The following is an 18,099-nucleotide window of genomic DNA, read 5'->3' on the forward strand; positions in this document are numbered from 1 at the left end:
GCGGTATTATAGTACCTAGACACCTTTACATAAACACATTTTTGGTTCGAAAGGGTACTTCGTTTTGCGAGAGAGGACGCTTGAATTTCCAGGCTTTTGCGTGACGCGGCATTTAGCCAGCGGCCGGGAAAGCTCTTATGTGGGTTAAAAACATTACCAATTTTGGGAGATTTTGCAATCTAAACATTCCTTGTATATATTACTGTACTCTTTATGAGTTCCTCAAGTAAGGAATTCACGCATTAGTAGGAAAACTCGAAAACAGATGTTTCTGTTGGTATCCTGCAAACAATGGAAGCGCAGATTAAAGGGGACCAGTGAAATAAGCGGTTTAGAACGGTGCAGGTCTACTGTGTTTGTACATGTGACTAATGGAAGAAGCCGCGAATTCCTGAGTTTCAGCAGCTTTAGGTAGACTGCAGAATTTAGGGACCCATGCTATTGAGGCAGCAAAGACTAACCATCGATCGACCCTTTTTTTATAACTTAACGGATTTTGCCACAGAGATTTTGATCTTTTACTGCACATAGACTGCGAGCATCGGCCCGTAGAGCAAAAAGCGCAAGAAACGCAAATGACCACGTGCGTGACTGAAAGCGCGAGACGGGAGATGCACTCCCCTCAATAAATCTGAAGAATTTATGACTGTTTATACTGCAAATAACAAATTTTAGTATCTTCCGGATGAAGAAGTGGTGACTTCTTACATTTTCTATATCTTTGTATATGCAACGTAGTTAAGGCTAAAAATTGGGATGTTCCGGCCACTAAAAAATCCAGTGTAGCCACTTTAAACCAAAAAACCTCCGACCCAGCCTCGTACCCATACGTCTCTCTCCCGATAAAACTTTGGGCGCAAAGGGAGGCGAGGAGTAGAAATCGTGCCTCTCGTTTTTCCCCTTCCCATAGTCCCTTACATTTCGTCACCAGTCACTTGCGTGTTACTCGCCTTTCTCGCCCGCCACTTTGCGTAAAACGAAGTGCCTGAGAAGGAGGCAGTCCCCGAACCACAAAGAAAAGTTGCAGGCCCGAAAATTAAATTCACAATTCGCTTTTTTCACATAGACCATAATGCACCCAGTTTACACTCCAAAAGTTTGCATAACTGTTGTTTCCCATTTCTCCCGGGTATTACAGTCGTCCCAAGAGAAATCAAAGACAATTGTTATGCAACATATGGGGGGGGGGGGGGGGGGGCGTGGGGGTAAACAAGGGTGCATTGTGGTCTATGTAAAAATGGTGAATAGTTTGGGGCATGTCCGGGAGTCGAACCCGGGACCTCTCGCATGCCACTACTGACTAACGGGCCAACCTTATCACATCCGGATAAATTCTAAATTTTTATTTGATTTATTTTCCTTTTTCGATCGATGTTTATCATAAAATGCCACCTATCTTATAGTCAAGTACCACTTTCTGGAAAAAATTCTTTCCTAAGTTTGGGGCAGGTTATAAATCCATCGTCATTTTAAGTGAGAGGTAAGGGTGGCGCAGTGGTGAGAGCACTCGCCGCCTCCCGCCGATGTGGCCTGGGTTCAAATCCTGGCGTCGTCGCCACGTGATTCGCCATGTGTGGGTTGGTTGGGTTTGTTGTTTGTTCTCTCCTTTGCTCCCAGAGGTTTTCCTTCGGGTTCTTTGGTTTTCCCCTCTCCTTTAAATTCCAATTCGACAAGGAATCAGGTTAGCAAAGAACCAGTAAGTACGCGTTATCGAATTGAATACTTTCAATTACACATTGGTTTGTTTCCCTCCTTGAATTTTTTCGAGTCTATTATCCAGTCCAGATAATTTTAAGGAAAAGTGGTTGAGTTTGGTGGTCATAGCTTGAACGCGAAGGTATTCAACTTTTTAGCGAAGGGGGTGGGGGATGGGAGAGGTGCCGGTCTGAATAGGGTTAATAAAATAACATAAATTTCAGACTAACGTTGAGCAGTGGAGAAACCAAAAGTTTGGTAAACACCACCTTTGATAAAATGGGCACAATATTCTTAATAAGAGGAATATGGTGATAGTAGCTAAAACATGGTGAAAAGTTTCTTTTAATTTATTAGCTTTTATTATCCTTTTTTCTCAAATATCGATAAACCTTTAAAGAATGATTGTTTTTATTGATTTTTATCCATCTTTCAAATTATTAGCCTCAGTTGTTAGGTTTTGAGACTACTATTACCAAGAGAGAATAAGCTGCTGTTATACATTCAATATTTTTACTGATTCGTAGATAGAGTCGATGATCCTCAACTTAGGCATGTGCAAAACCTTCTGATTGTGGCTTTCACTGCTTGTCGCATTTCTTTGATCCTCCAGCAGTACAGAAACGGGTTTAAAGACGAGTTAAGGAAAACGAGAGTGGAAGTATGAAAATACGAAAGTGAATAAAGGACAGGGTGAATACCCTTCAGATGATTCACAATACGGAGAATAAGAAATGGAAAATAGCATATAACTAACGCCAGTTGCACTAAAGCTATGCTTACAACAGTCCTCTTATATCGATCTAAGTTCAATGGATTTCCTCCTGTGTTCGTTCTTCTTTGCTGGACATTGTCTCGTACGCTGGATTGATATTGGCGAAGTCTAAGGACGATCTTCGTGTAAGAGAACAGCGAGATAATGAGACAAACTGTCAAGCAAATTGTAATTATAATCCTGGCGGTTTTTGCCCTAAAATTCCAAACCAACATAGTCAATAGAAGGGCTAAACAACCACAGGCAAGAACTGTACGAATTCGCTTCAGTGTTACAACGTGTCTGTACCTCAACCCCAAAAACAGGGCGAGAAGTCTGTCCACACTCAAGGCAGTTGATGCAAAAACCGATACTCCACACAAAGTAATGGATAAAGACGACTGCAGTTGGAAACATATGTTGAAAATTTTGATGTCAGCCAGGAGCATCAGGGTGGCTGTGAGTGGCTGGGAAATGAGACCAACGCCAAGATCAGTGATCGCCAAGCATTGAAACAACAGTTTTGTCGGCGGATGAATAGAAGTCACTTTGCGAAGAGCAATCAGGATCAGAGTGTTGCCCAGAGATGCCGTGATGGAAAAAAGAATATTAGCAGCTGTTATCGCAATGATATGTACACGTATGTTTGCAGAAAGCAGTGTCTTCATCACAGTGACGTTTCCGCCTTCCGTCAAGTTCATCATTCTTCTTGCTGTGGAGACGAGATGCCTTACTTCGACTGCTTCAGAAAAAGTGTTCTTTTCCGCTATGACACACAAGGTTTTTATGTTGTATAAATTGCGTTTGTTAATTTACCACACCTATCAGAAACGTGTGGTAACAAACATAAAGTAAGTTGGCAGGTGTACAATTATATTTAACAAATGTTTTGCTAGACTCCAACCAATAAAAACTATAAATTAGTTACGAGTTGCAACATATTACCATGTCGGGGAGCGTAGTTTTAGTTGAGCAAACGTCATATGTTTTCAGTCAGTTACCCCATAAGTCAACATGTTCAATTAGGAAGAACTCATCTGAAAATAGAGAGTTTTTTTAATTTATTATTTATTTATTGTTTTTTCTGAAAACGTGCACCCTGAGAACATCACAAATTCGTGAACAAAATTTTGAATTTTTTTGCATTGTTAAATGCGTATCATTTGTTAAGAGGAACTCTTTAACTTCCATGACAAAACACCGATAAGTGAAAATTCTTTGTCGTTTCACTTGGATGAAGTAAAGTTGGTTTTAAATTGGCACTTAAAACATAGTTCGAGTCATCTAGGGTAAAATGATGTAGAGATGTCCAGAAGGGAAGTAAAAATTACTTCGAGTTAGTGGGAGGTTCGAGTTGTCGGGAGTCAACAGTGTCTCGATTCAAAGTAAATATTATATTCAAAGTGGACAGACTGCAAATTATCTAGTAGTTGCTAAAAATATTAATATCTACGTGTCGTAACTGTTCATCGATAGGATGCCTAAAATGTGTGCAATTCCACAATTGGTTTCGGTTCCATTAAATCTTTATACCAATTGCAGAACATTTTAGAACATTATATGTCAGGCACCGACATATCTGGAATTGCTTCGATAACATTAGGGCCATTTATACGAGGAAAAATAAGACGCGTCTTACATAAGACGCGTCTTAAATAAGACGCGAACTTTCCGTATAAACGGCACATTTCGTCTAAAATAAGGCGCGGCTTAACTAAGACGCGTCTTATTAGATAAGATATGCTCGTATAAATGGTACAGTTCGCGTCTTATTTAAGACACGTCTTATTTTTCCTCGTATAAATGGCCCTATTTTGTCAGATTACAGACCTTAATTTCCCTCAATTGATTGCTTGCTTATTTGGCGCAGGACTTTGCACTGGGAACAATAACATAGAAATACCAGCTGAAAAGGAAGTAACGAGATCTTAAGAAATTGCTTTTAGAATTACGAGAACCATCTGTTTTATAGGTGGCCTACATGGCAGGCTTGTTTAATAAAGTCTATGAATCCTCGACTTCTCTGTTCGCACTATGATGATAAATTCAAGAAAGCGCTTAGGAAAAAATACGCGTAAAAATTATAAATGACCAGGAATAGGTTTTTTAGATCAGTTACGCTATAATAAGAAGAAAATGCTTAGCTGCAGGGCGGGCGTTGATTTGTACTGAAAAGATGACCATATGCAAATTTCCTTTTTCCTAATTTGCAATTAAGGTGACTCGACCCAGTTATTTTGTGGGGCTACCTTCGTACTTTGAAGCTGTCTGGTATCCCCACGTTTACTTTGATCGTAAGTCTAACATATAGCATGGATAACGTATAGATCAATCTACAATAGAGCATAAAATTTTTGGCCATTGGAGTAAATGTCACATGGTTATAGTGCCACGTCTCTTTGGGGTCTGAGTCGAAATTCTGCTCTTGCCGGCATTTCAAGGTGAAAATCTCTCGGCTACATATAGCGGGCATTACGTAGTACCTTGCGTTGAACAGAGTTTCACCAAAAAATCAAAGACCCAACGCGAAAAATTCAGCGGTTTGCAAATTTAGGACATAATTTGTGTAAAAATGATAAGCCAAAAAAAAAGTCACGTAGGCATTAAATTAGATAGTGTTTTTTAGGGCCTGTCTGGAAGTCGAACCCAGGACCTCTCGCACCCTAAGCGAGAATCATGTCACTAGACCAATAGCCAATAGGCCACCGCTAAAGATTTATCAATATTTCCTTATTTTATTCATATTTTTCTTTACCGATGGATATTTACCATAAATGCCCTTTGTCTGAAAGTAAAGTACCACTTTTTTTCTTTTTATTATTGGTTTTACCCGGCGTGACAACGGACAGCTATGCTGGACAAAATATATTTATTTAGTTAGTTACATTTTAATTCGCAGTGCCTAGTTCCCAGAGGAGGAAAACGTTTCTGTTCTTGTCCAACAGCTTGGCCGCCATAACGTCAGCGGAAAAAAAGTGCCCAAATTAAATCTCACTCTGTCTTGGCCGTGGGAGATCTGGGCACCGGATTAGTATTCTCTGCTGCTTGAAGACTTTGTGTGCCGGTGCATTACTGTTTAAGAAAAATAAGTTCGCTTCCTAAGTATTTTTTCATGGACACTCGAATGACCGAATTTTAGAATACAATTATTCTTAAGGTGCATTTCATTTGACTTAGAAAGTTTGGTCCGTTAGCTTAGTCGGCAGAGCGTGGTGCTGATAACGCCAAGGTCCGTTAGCTCAGTCGGCAGACTCGACGCGCTGGCTGTCGACACAAATTTCGCCAAAAAAGCTGAGGGGTGGGTCTCTTCGTGTAGTGACGTCACGTTTTGGCTCGAACTGATGGCGCCCAAACGCCAAGGTCGTGAGTTCGACCCTCACACGGACCAACCCTCCATTTTGTTCTGCTATTTTTTCTTCTTTTTCTTTTTTTTTTTTTTTTTTTTTTTTTTTTTTTTTTTTTGTATTTTATTTATTTATTTTCTTTTTACAGGTATAGTACAAACAACATACAGATCGAAACATACAAACACTACAAAATTTACAACAACTACCTTAATTACAAAAAACAAAAAAAGAAAATAGAATAAATAAATAAAAAAAATAAATAAAAAAAATAAATAAAAAAATAAATAAAAAAAAAGCTACGCTGCACTACACTACAAGGCTTACATAACTTATTCGACTTGAACTTAAAATACAGAGTAATACAGGGAGTATTAGAAAAACGAAGTTTGGATAACAGCTACTGTTGTATTAATGGGAGTAACGGCTTCCATTTTTTATCATGGAAATGGATTTTGTTGTTTCTTTTCGCGATAAAACGTTCGGTTTGAAAAGTTTTTTTAAATTTATCGACTAGCAGACTTACACATAAACAGCCCTTATTTAACTTACAGCGGTAAATAAAATATTTGCTTTCAAGAATGATGTAATTGACTAGAATGCTTATATTATCTGTATCTAAGATCCCAAAAAGGACATTCATGATATCAAACCTAATAGTTATATTAAAAGAATCAAGTACAGACTTTAAATCATTCCAAAACATGCTTACTTTTGTACAATGGAAAAAGAGATGTTCTATGGTCTCCAACTCCTTTTCACAAAAATCGCACAAGGGAGAATCTACTTTTTTGAACTTAAACAGCATCTTGTTCGTGTATAAGATCCTGTTTAATATCTTATATTGGAATTCTCTTAATTTAGTATCCAATGTTGTTTTGAAGGGCAGTAGATATATCTTTTCCCAGTCCAACTGAAATGTGTGTGTGCTGAAAGCTTCGTTATATTTCTTTTGCGCTGTTGGTATACTGGATATCTTAGAAACAAAACTGTCATATAATGACTTTGATTTAAGATTTTGGAAATTGACTTTTTTCCCTTCAATACGTAACTTGAAATCAGTTTGGATTAGATCATGAGTTTTTGAAGAGATAGAGTTTTTATTTGTTTTTAATATTTTGCGCCATTCTTCAGGAAAAGCATTGAAGAGACTGAAAAGTAGAAAATGTTCAACTGGTGAGAGAGTTGAATATAATGGTTCCTTGTTCGACTTGAAACCTCCCCACGTGTCGTAGAGGTCTCCAATTTTTACAATTCCAAGATCAATCAGCCTACTGTTATAGACTGACTTTGATTCAATGCAAATGAACTGGTTGTTCCATATGACCTGATTTGCTATTTCAGAGGATGAGGAGGGGTTGTCTTCATTTAAAAGGGTCCACGCCACAATGCATTCTTTGTAAAATTCTGGAAGAGTTACCGGTAGTTTAGTGTAGTTAAAATTGCAATGAAACAAGAATTTTCCCCCTACTTTCTTAAGATAAAAATCCAGAAAAAACTTCCAGCCAGCGGGGTCAATGGAGAGATATCTCTTAATACAAATTATTCTTTGGGCAGAGATCATTGACTCAATGTTGGGCATTTTCAAGCCTCCTTTATCAATAGGGTTAATAAAAGCTCTGCGCTTTACTTTATCTTTTCCCTTCCAAACAAAGGAATATAGCAAAGTATTTATTTTTTTGATAAACTCTTCTTTATTTGAAATGAGAACAACCCTGTATAAAATCTTTGGTATGGCGAAAGACTTGATCACTTGAATTTTTCCAAGTAGTGTAAGACCTCTCCAGCTCCAGCCCTTCAGCAATCCCCTCAGAGATTTCTCGATTGATTCAAAGTTAAGCTTATAAAACAGTGCGTGATTAAAGGTGAAATGAACCCCTAGGATCTTTATGGCCTTACTTATTTCATTAACACCTAGTTCTGAGCTGTTTACTTCCATATTTCCTAGTAGAAGAATTTCCGTTTTGTCGTGATTGACCTTCAATCCGGAGTATGTACTAAACAGATCGATAGTATCAAAAAGGGTGCGATGCGAAAATTTGTCCCTAACAAATGATGTCATATCATCAGCGAATGTAACTAATTTGATTTCGGAACCACCCACCTCAATACCCTTAATTTGATCGTTATTACGTATGGATAATGCCAATAATTCAAGTACTATTATGAAAAGAGATGGCGAGAGTGGGTCGCCCTGGCGAACACCCCGTTTAACATTGAAAGAGGGGGTGGAAAAACCATTATTAAAAACACAACTTGATATATTATTATAAAACGTCTTGATCCACCCCAAGAAGGATTCTCCAAAGCCAAAGAACTCTAGCGATTTGTGGAGGAAGTTCCAATTTAGAGAATCGAAGGCTTTCTCAAAATCAATTGCGGTCATTATACCTTGGTAGTCTCGCATTTTAGTAAATTCCAACACATCGGTTATCGTACGAGTTGCATCAAAAATTGTTCGTCCTTTTACAAAGGCATTCTGGTCATAATGGATAATATGTGGTAGGACATTTTCTAGCCTTTTAGCGATAGCTTTTGAGCCAATTTTAACATCAACATTTACCAGAGAAATCGGTCTCCAGTTTTTTATCCATCTTCTATCTTTGTCCTTTTTCTCAATTAAAGTTATTACGGCTTGCTTTTGCGAATGTGATAATTCACCATGAAAATACGCATAATTTAATGAGTCCACTAGAAATATTCCGATTTCTGACCAGAAGAACTTGTAAAATTCTATAGTGAGCCCATCGTTTCCAGGAGTTTTATCGTTACTAAAGGTAGACAGAACCTTGAAACATTCGGAATATGTTAATTGACCCTCGCACGTTTCCCGCATTGAGTCGGTTAACTTAGGAGATGAGAGGGTATCTTCCAGAAAAGGACAAATCGAATAGTCAGTTTGTATTCCCGACTTTTCGTCATAAAGCTCAGAATAAAAACTGTGAATTTCGGTCATAATAGTGTCCGGAACAGTAGTCTCTTCTCCATTTGCTCGAATAAGTTTCCGTATGCAGCTTTTTTTCTTATTTCTGTTTTCCAGATTTAGAAAATACTTGTTGTTTCTTTCCCCTTGTTCAAACCATGTAGCGCGGGAACGAATGATTGAGCCTCTTACAATGTAATCATACTCTTGTTCGTATTCTGTTTTGACCGATTCGAGGTTGGTAAGGTTTTCTTGCGTCGGTGATTCTGCTATTTTTTCCTCACATATTTTAAGCCTGTTTTCAATTGTTTGAATTCTATTTCTCCTTTCTTTAGCTTTCAGTTTGCTATACGATATACTTTCCCCGCGAATTTTGTATTTCATCCAGTCCCATTTAATTCTCGAATCATCGCAAAAATTAATTTCGTCTATCCACTTAGGAAAGTTCTCGCGTAAACGCTCAACGAAAAAAGCGTCATCCAAGAGACTGTTATTGAACTTCCAAAAAGATGGGCCACGCTGCTGATCATTTAGACTGTCAATTTCTAAAGTTATTGCATGGTGATCCGTTCTTATAGCTGTCACTATGTCGACTTTAGCTACGTCATCTTGTAATAGGTCACTAATGAGCCAATAATCAAGGCGTCTTTGAATAATTGGGCTTTTTTGTCTCCAAGAAAATTTCTTGCTATTAGGATTACGGATTCTCCAGATGTCAACTAAATCATAATTCAGCATAATGTCCTCCACACACTTAACTGAGTCTTTTAACACAGGGTTTCCACCCGAACAATCTAGGTCTGGGTCCATAGTTACGTTCCAATCCCCTCCTAATATAATTTTGTAGTCAAAATCATTGTATCCCTCATCATAGATAAGCTCAGACAATGTTTGGAAGAACAACGATTGCTTAGTGGTGGTATTGGGAGCGTAAATATTTATCAGAAGGAATGGAACATCTTGAATAGTTGTCTCTAAAATGAGGTACCTCCCATCCTCATCCGATCGAATTGATTTCAATTTGAAGTCAAAGGATTTACGTATAAGGATTGCGACCCCACGACTATGGTTAGAGCCATGAGCAAAGTAAATGTCCCCGGACCACTGCTTTTTCCATTGATTTTCAATCTCTTCAGTGCTGTAAGTTTCCTGCAGAAAGCAGATGTCTGAATTTTGCTTGTATAGCCAGTTGAAAATGGACTTACGTTTTTCAAAAGAACGGATACCCCGAACGTTCAGCGAAAGAGTTTTAAACTTTAAGTTGTTGAAATCCATTGAAATTTGCATACGTGTAGTGAAAAAAAGACAACAACAGTAGCTGTTATTCCCAGAAGGGTCACTGTTACTCGAACAATTAACGCATTCCTGATTTTGTCAAGTGTAAACTGAATAAATATAGAATAACATACATAACAAAACAAAAGAAACGAGATGAAAAACGTAGCCAGTGTAAAGAATTAAACTGTTGAAGCTACGCCTGGACGAGATCAAGTGTTATACTTTTGTTTAAATCGAACTTCAGAAGAGAACTAAGGAATATGCTAATCGATAGCTCCCAATAGAAACGAAAAAAATAAGAAGTGAACTACTTCCTGCGAATTCTAAAAATAAATAACCTGGAACCTATTTATTTATGATTTTACCTCCACACCGTCAATAAAGAGTTTATAGGGTTCCGTTCTACTGAAGGCTGCCCGTTTTCCATCTTTTCTTGCTTGTACCATCTTCGGAATAAGCCTCTTCCTCATATCAATCACCTGCTTAGGTAGATCTGGGCCAATACCGAAATTCGACTGGCTATCGATGTTGCGTCGGCAAGAAAAGAGGTTTTCTCGATCTTTAAAGCGAAGACAGCGTGCTATGATGGCCCTGGGTTTTCTTGTGTTTCGGTCCTTTTTACCGACTGTTCAAGAGTGGTATTCAAAAAAAAATTTTCACTTATGAAAAAAAAATTCGACTATTCGTTATCTAGTACTAAGAATCTGATTTGTATGCAAACTTGTCGTTTTACTTAGTGTTGTTTATAGGACGATCCCACACCCATTTGAAAGATTGTTTTTGATTAGTTGGGAAAACAATAGGGATTGTCACATAACAATGCCCCTATGTCTGCAAACAATGGAAGCGCAGATTAAAAGGGACCAGTGAAATAAGCGGTTTAGAACGGTGCAGGTCTACTGTGTTTGTACATGTAACTAATGGAAGAAGCCGTGAATTCCTGAGTTTCAGCAGCTTTAGGTAGACTGCAGAAGTTAGGGACCCATGCTATTGAGGCAGCAAAGACTAACCATTTATCGACCTTTCTTTTATAACCTATCGGATTTTGCCACAGAGATTTTGATCTTTTACTGCATATAGACTGCGAGCATCGGCCCGTAGAGCAAAAAGCGCAATAAACGCAAATGACCACGTGCGTGACTGAAAGCGCGAGACGGGAGAGGCACTCCCCTCGATAAATCTGAAGAATTTATGATTGCTCGCAGTCTATACTGCAAATAACAAATTTTAGTATCTTCTAGATGAAGCTGTGGTGACTTATTATATTTTCTATATCTTTGTATTGGCACGTAGTTAAGGCTAAAAATTGGGAGGTTCCGGCCACTAAAAAATCCAGTGTAGCCACTTTAAACTAAAAAACCTCCGACCCAGCCTCGTACCCATACGTCTCTCTCTCGATAAAATTTTGGGCGTAAAGGAAGGCGGGGAGTAGAAATCGTGCCTCTCGTTTTTCTCCTTCCCATGGTCCCTTACATTTTGTCACCAGTCACTCGCGTGTTACTCGACTTTCTCGCTCTTAAGTTTTGGGTAGGTTATAAATCTATCGCCATTTTAAGGGAGGGTAAGGGTGGCGCAGTGGTGAAAGCACTCGTCACCTCCCTATGATGTGGCCCGGGTTCAAATCCTGGCGTCGACGCCATGTGAGGGTTGGTTGAGTTTGTTGTTGGTTCTCTCCTTTGCTCCCAGAGGTTTTTTTTCGGTTACTCCGGTTTTCCCCTCTCCTTAAAAAAAAACAAGATTTTTAAATTCCAATTCGACTAGGAATCAAAGTAGACGTTATCGAATTGAATACTTTAAAATTTATGCATTGGCTTGTTTCCCTCCTTATCTTATTAATTTCGAGTCTATTATCCAGTCCAGATAAATTTTAGGAAAAGTTGCTGGGTTTGGTGGTCATAGATTGAACGGTTTTGAAGTTATTCAACTTTTTAGGGGGGGGGGACTCAAAAGCAACCCTCCCCCCCGCTCACCCCACGCATGCTGAATCAGGGGTAAAAATGAAAAAAAATCCAGACTAACGTTAAGCAGTAAAGAAACTAAAAGTTTGGAAATTACCACTTTTGATAAAATGCGCACGTATTATTCTTAATACGAAGAATATGGTGCTGGTAGCTGAAACATGGTGAAAATTTGCTATTTATTTATTATCATTTTTTCTGAAATATCGATAAACCTTTAAAGCATGATTGTTTTTATTGGTCTCTTTCAAGTTATTAGCTTCAGTTATTGGTTTTCAGTTGACACTACTATTACCAAGAGAGAATGAGCTGCTGTTACACAATAATTTTTACTGATTCGTAGATAGAGTGGATGTTCCTTGACTTAAACAGGTGCAAAACCTTTTGATTGTGGCTTTCACTACTTGTCGTATTTCTTTGATTCTCCAGCAGTACAGAAACGGGTTTAAAGACGAGTTTAAGAAAAGGAGAGTTGTAGTAAAATAATAAAGAAAATAAATATTAGGGTGAATACCCTTTAGATGAATCAAAGTATTGAAAATATTAAATGGAAGATAGCATATTACTAATGCCAGCTGCACCAAAGCTACGCTTACAACAGTCCTCTTACATCGTTCTAAGTTCAATGGACTTCATCCTGTGTTCGCTTGTCCTTGCTGGGCATTGTCTCGTACACTGGACTGATGTTACCGAAGTCTAAGGACGATCTTCCTGTAACAAAACAGCGAGATAATCAGACAGAGTGTCAAGAAAATTGTAATCATAATCCTGGCGGATTTTGTACTAAAATTCCTAACCAACACAGTCAACAGGAGGGCTAAACAACCACAGGCAAGAACTGCACGAATTCGCTTCAGTGTTACAACATGTCTGTACCTCAACTCCAAAAACAGGGCGAGAAGTCTGTCCACACTCAAGGCAGTTGATGCAAAAACCGATACTCCACAAAAAGTAATGGATAAAGACGAGAATAGATGGGCAAACATGATATTCACAATTTTGATGTCAATATTATCAACCAGGAGCATCACGGTGGCCATGAGTGGCTGGGAAATGAGACCAACGCCAAGATCAGTGATCGCCAAGTATTGAAACAACAGTTTTGTCGGCGGATGAATAGAAGTCACTTTGCGAAGAGCAATCAGGATCAGAATGTTGCCCAGAGATGCCGTGATGGAGAAAACAATATTTACAGCTGCTATCGCAATGTATAAACCTACACGTATATTTGCAGAAAGCAGTGTGTTCATCACAGTGACGTTTTCGCCTTCCGTCAAGTTCACCATTTTTCTTGCTGTTATTGAGAGACGAGGTGCCTTACTTTGACTGCTACACAAAAGGTGTTCTTTTCCGCTATGACTCACTAGGTTTTTATGTCGAATAAATGACGTTTGACAGGTCTGCATTATTAACAAATGTTTCGCAACTCCGTGACAAGTGAAAAATAAACTTCCCTTGTTAGACTCCAACAAATTTATAAATTTGTTATTTGCAACATATTATGCACGTCGAGGAGCGTGAGTTTAGTTGCGCAAACGTCGTCATATTTTCCTACCAGTCAATTTATCCACTGTAAGTCAACATGTTCAATTAGGGAGAACGCTGCTCAAAACTAGGGTCTTTTTTTGCTGAGAACGAGCACCGTAAGAACATTACAAATTCGTGAACAAAGTTCTGAAGTTTTTACATTTTTAAATGCATATCTTAGGAACTCTTCAAATTTTATGACAAAGTCTTCTTAGAAGAATCAAACACTAAGGAGGTAAAACTCCCGGTTGTCATCTCTCTTGGATGATGAAACATGAGTTTAAAATTTCTTGAGAAACGGATGTTCGCTAATGAAACATAAAACAAAAATCAATAAACCAAACAAAAGGTTAATTTCGATTCACAACTAGCTCCAACATATATTAAAACTTAAACTAATCGTCCGAGTCTTGGATTTGTACGTTCGTGCGTCTTCGCATATTTTGATAAAATCTGCTCATATAATGGTAATTTCTCTTTAAGCAAACCTGACTGAAAAGGATTTACCGTATACAGGGATATACACCCCTCTTAACGGAAAGTAACTGGCTGAGACACTTGTTAATTCATTGTACCACCAAAAGAGTAAAACGATGAAACGAGAAACAATTTGCGAAAGTTTTGCGTTTAACTCTTAGTGATGTGATATTTGAATTTTTTTACCATATTTTTAGTTCTCCCTTATGGAAAATTTTGATCCTTAACCCGTTAACTATGATCATCCGACCACAGGAAAGATCTTCACCCAGCTTAAAATTTACCATCTTTCTTTATTTAACTAATTTGCAGTAGACAGTATGAGAACAACAGCATCAATAACTGATTTTACGGAGACCCATAAAGATGAACTTTTAGCATTTTAGAGTCTTGATTTACGTACCGTAATAATTTATCAGATTTAAGAATTTTATTTATTATTATTGTTATAATTTATTTATTTATCTATTTCTATTAGCTTAATGGAACAACTTTAATAACTCGAGTTAAAATAAAGTGTAAATGTGTATGTTCAGCCTTTATTGTTCAATAGGCAGAAATGACATTCAGATTAATTCAGGGACTAAAAATGATTTTTTTGTTTTGTTTTATTCCACTCGGTGTTGGGGCCAATAACGGATTTTAATCATTTAAAACTACAGTCGACTCCCGATAACTCGAACCGTCTAGGGAAGTCGCAAAAAGTTCGAGTTATCTAGACTACGAAACAAATAACCGGAAATAAGGAAATAAGAAAATGGATGGGGAAGGAATGCAAGTATCATGCATACTTCACTTCAAAGGCAGGAAGAAATAAAGGTTGATATTGTATTGGAGTCAACTGTATTCTATTCAAAGTGAAGATTATATGTCAGACGCCGACATATTCCTAGCCTCCCACGCAAGCGTTCTTAGGGGAGCTCGTTTTTCATCCCTTGTGGGGAGGGATGAAAAACGCGCTCCCTTAAAAACGCCTGCGTGGGAGGCTAACATATTCCTGGAATTAATATTGCTTCGATAACATATTGTCAGGTTACAGACCTTAATTTCCCTCAATTAATTGCTTGCTTATGTGGCACCGGACGACCTTAATCAACATTCTAATTTGAGAACAATGCCAGCTGAAAAGGAAGTTATTAAGAGATCTTAAGAAAAAGCTTTTAAAATTACAACAACAGTATATTTGATAGTTAGATGACCGAAGTGGCAGACTTGTTTAATAAAGTCTGTGAGACTACAACTTCTTTGTTGGCGCTATGATGATAAATTCAACTACGCGCTTAGGAAAAAATAAACGTAAAACTTATAAGTGATCGGGAATAAGTTCGTTAGATCAGGTACGCTATAACAAGAAAAATTGCTCAACTGCAGGGCGGGCGTTGATTTGCACCGAAAAGGTGACCATAGGCAAATTTCCGGCTATTTCCTAGTTTACAATTAAGGCGCACGCGTTAGCCATGTTTCCCTTTGTACCAAAGTGTATTAATTCGTGTCGTAAGTCTCGCTGTTGAGAAATTAAAAGCCTTAAAATCGATAGGCCGATTACATTTTCAGTTCTCTTTCCATCTACACTTTTTTAAAAGTTGTGTCCATAAATTTTGGCATGAGATAGGTCACGTGAACTCAGAAGCAAAAGCTCTACCAGCTTAGCTCTCTCTCTACATCTCTTTAGCCTGCGGACACAGACGTATTTCCGGTCGTCGCTTCGGGTGGAAAACCAATTAAATTTTCTTTTTTATTATTTCTCGTCAAGAGTCGTTCTTTTTAGAAAATTGCCTATTCGACTAGGAATCAAAGAAGACGTTATCGAATTGAATACTTTCAAATTTACGCATTGGCTTGTTTCCTTAATTTCGAGTCTATTATACACTCCAGATAAATTTTAGGAAAAGTCGCTAAGTTTGGTGGTCATAGATTGAACGGTTTTGAAGCTATTCAATTTTTTAGGGTGGGAATCAAAAGCACCCCCCCTCCTCACCCCACGGTCTGAATCAGGGGTAAAAATATTTTTAAAAAAAGCAGACTAACGTTAAGAACAAGTAAGGAAACCAAAGGTTTGGAAATTACCACTTTTGATAAAATGCGCACATATTATTCTTAATACGAGGAATATGGTGCTGGAACATGGTGAAAATGTACTATTGATTTATTATTATTTTTTCTCAAATGTCGATAAACCTTTAAAGCATGATTGTTTTTATTGATTTCTTTCAAGTTATTAGCTTCAGTTATTGGTTTTCAGTTGACACTACTATTACCAAGAGTGAATGAGCTGCTAAAACACAATAATTTTTACTGATTCGTTGATAGAGTCGATGTTCCTTGACTTAAACACGCGCAAAACCTTCTGATTGTGGCTTTCACTGCTTGTCGTATTTCTTTGATCCTCCAGCAGTACAGAAACGGGTTTAAAGACGAGTTTAGGAAAACCAGAGTTCCAGTAAAATTCAAAATAAAAGAAAGACGGGGGTAAATACCCTTCAGATGAACAAAAGTAAGGAAAAAATTAAATGGAAAATAGCATATAACTAATGCCAGCTGCACTAAAGCTACGCTTACAACAGTTTTTTTTATATCGTTCTAAGTTAAATGGCATTTTTTCTGTGTTCGCTTGTCCTTGCTGAACATTGTCTCGTACACTGGACTGATGTTGCCGAAGTCTGATGACGATCTTCGTGTACGAGAACAACGAGATAATTAGAGAAAGTGTAGAGAAAATTATCATCATACTCCTGGCGCTTTCTGCCCGAAAATACCAAACCAACACAGTCAAAAGAGCGGTTAAACAACAACTGGCAAGAACTGCACGAATTCGCTTCAGTGTTACAACGTGTCTGTACCTCAACATCAAAAACAGGGCGAGAAGTCTGTCCACACTCAGGGCAGTTGATGCAAAACTCGATACTCCACTAAAAATGATAGAGGAAGACCAGAGTAGAGGGTACAAGGAAATATTCCAAATTTTGAAGTCAAGATTTTTAATATAAACAGCCAAGAACTTGGCGGCCATGAGTGGCTGGGAAATGAGACCAACTCCAAGATCTGTGATGGCCAAGCATTGAAACAACAGTTTTGTCGGCGGATGAATAGAAGTCACTTTGCGAAGAGCAATCAGGATCAGAATGTTGCCCAGAGATGCCGTGATGGAGAGAACAATATTTACAGCTGTTAACGCAATGTAGAAACCTACAGGTAGGTTTGCAGAAAGCAGTGTCTTCATCACAGTGACGTTTCTGCCTTCCGTCGAGTTCACCATTTTTCTTGCTGTGGAGACGAGGTGCCTTACTTTGACTGCTTCACAAAAAGTGTTCTTTTCCGCTATGACACACAAGGTTTTTATGTTGTATAAATTGCGTTTGTTTATTTAACACACTTATCAGAAACGTGTGGTAACAAACATAAAGTAATATAAGTTGACAGGTGTACAATTATATTAACAAATGTTTCGTTAGACTCCGACCAATTTATAAATTAGTTACAAGTTGCAACATAGTACCACGTGGGGGAGCGTAGTTTTGGTTGAGCAAACGTCATATGTTTTCAGTCAATTTACTCCATAAGTCAACATGTTCAATTAGGGAGAACTCATCTGAAAATTGAGAGGTTTTTTATTTATTATTTATTTATTATCTTTTTCTGGAAACGTGCACCGTGAGAACATCACAAATTCGTCAACAAAGTTTTGAATTTTTTTGCATTGTTAAATGCGTATCATTTTTTAAGAGGAACTCTTTAAATTCCATGACAAAATACCGATAAGGGAAAATTCTTTGTCGTTTCACTTGGATGAGGTAAAGGTGGTTTTAAAGTGGCACTTAAAACATAGTTCGAGTCATCGAGGGTAAAATGATGTAGAGATGTCCAGTAAGGAAGTAAAAATCACTTCGAGTTAGTGGGAGGTTCGAGTTCTCGGGAGTCAACAGTGTCTCGATTCAAAGGGAAGATTATATTTACTTGTGGACAGACTTCAAATTATAGTAGTTGCTAAAAATATTAATATCTACATGTCGTAACTTTTCATCAGTAGGATGCCTAAAATGTGTGCAATTCCACAATTGGTTTCAGTTCCATTAAATCTTAATACCAATTGCAGAACATTTTAGAACATTATATGTCAGGCGCCGACATATCTGGAATTGCTTC

General features: G+C 37.9%; 2 protein-coding genes and 1 non-coding gene across 3 annotated transcripts; 1 reads left to right on the plus strand and 2 right to left on the minus strand.

The window, feature by feature from the left end:
* The first annotated feature begins 5,633 nt into the window (after positions 1-5,633).
* Positions 5,634-5,837, plus strand: Trnai-gau (transfer RNA isoleucine (anticodon GAU)). Its single transcript has 2 exons — positions 5,634-5,670; positions 5,802-5,837. It is a non-coding gene; the product is annotated as a tRNA-Ile (tRNA).
* A 6,737-nt stretch (positions 5,838-12,574) lies between these two features.
* Positions 12,575-13,238, minus strand: LOC140923607 (adenosine receptor A3-like). The gene is made up of 2 exons (XM_073373680.1): positions 12,779-13,238; positions 12,575-12,663 (listed from the first exon to the last, which is right to left on the minus strand). The coding sequence occupies exons 1-2, from the start codon at positions 13,236-13,238 to the stop codon at positions 12,575-12,577; spliced, it is 549 nt and encodes a 182-aa protein (XP_073229781.1).
* Positions 13,239-16,248: 3,010 nt separating this feature from the next.
* LOC140923608 (melanocyte-stimulating hormone receptor-like) lies at positions 16,249-17,317 on the minus strand. Its single transcript, XM_073373681.1, has 2 exons — positions 16,718-17,317; positions 16,249-16,434 (listed from the first exon to the last, which is right to left on the minus strand). The coding sequence occupies exons 1-2, from the start codon at positions 17,210-17,212 to the stop codon at positions 16,249-16,251; spliced, it is 681 nt and encodes a 226-aa protein (XP_073229782.1). The 5' UTR covers positions 17,213-17,317.
* Positions 17,318-18,099: the final 782 nt, after the last annotated feature.

This window comes from Porites lutea, chromosome 13 (genome assembly GCF_958299795.1).
Source record: "Porites lutea chromosome 13, jaPorLute2.1, whole genome shotgun sequence".
NCBI classification, from domain to species: domain Eukaryota; kingdom Metazoa; phylum Cnidaria; class Anthozoa; order Scleractinia; family Poritidae; genus Porites; species Porites lutea.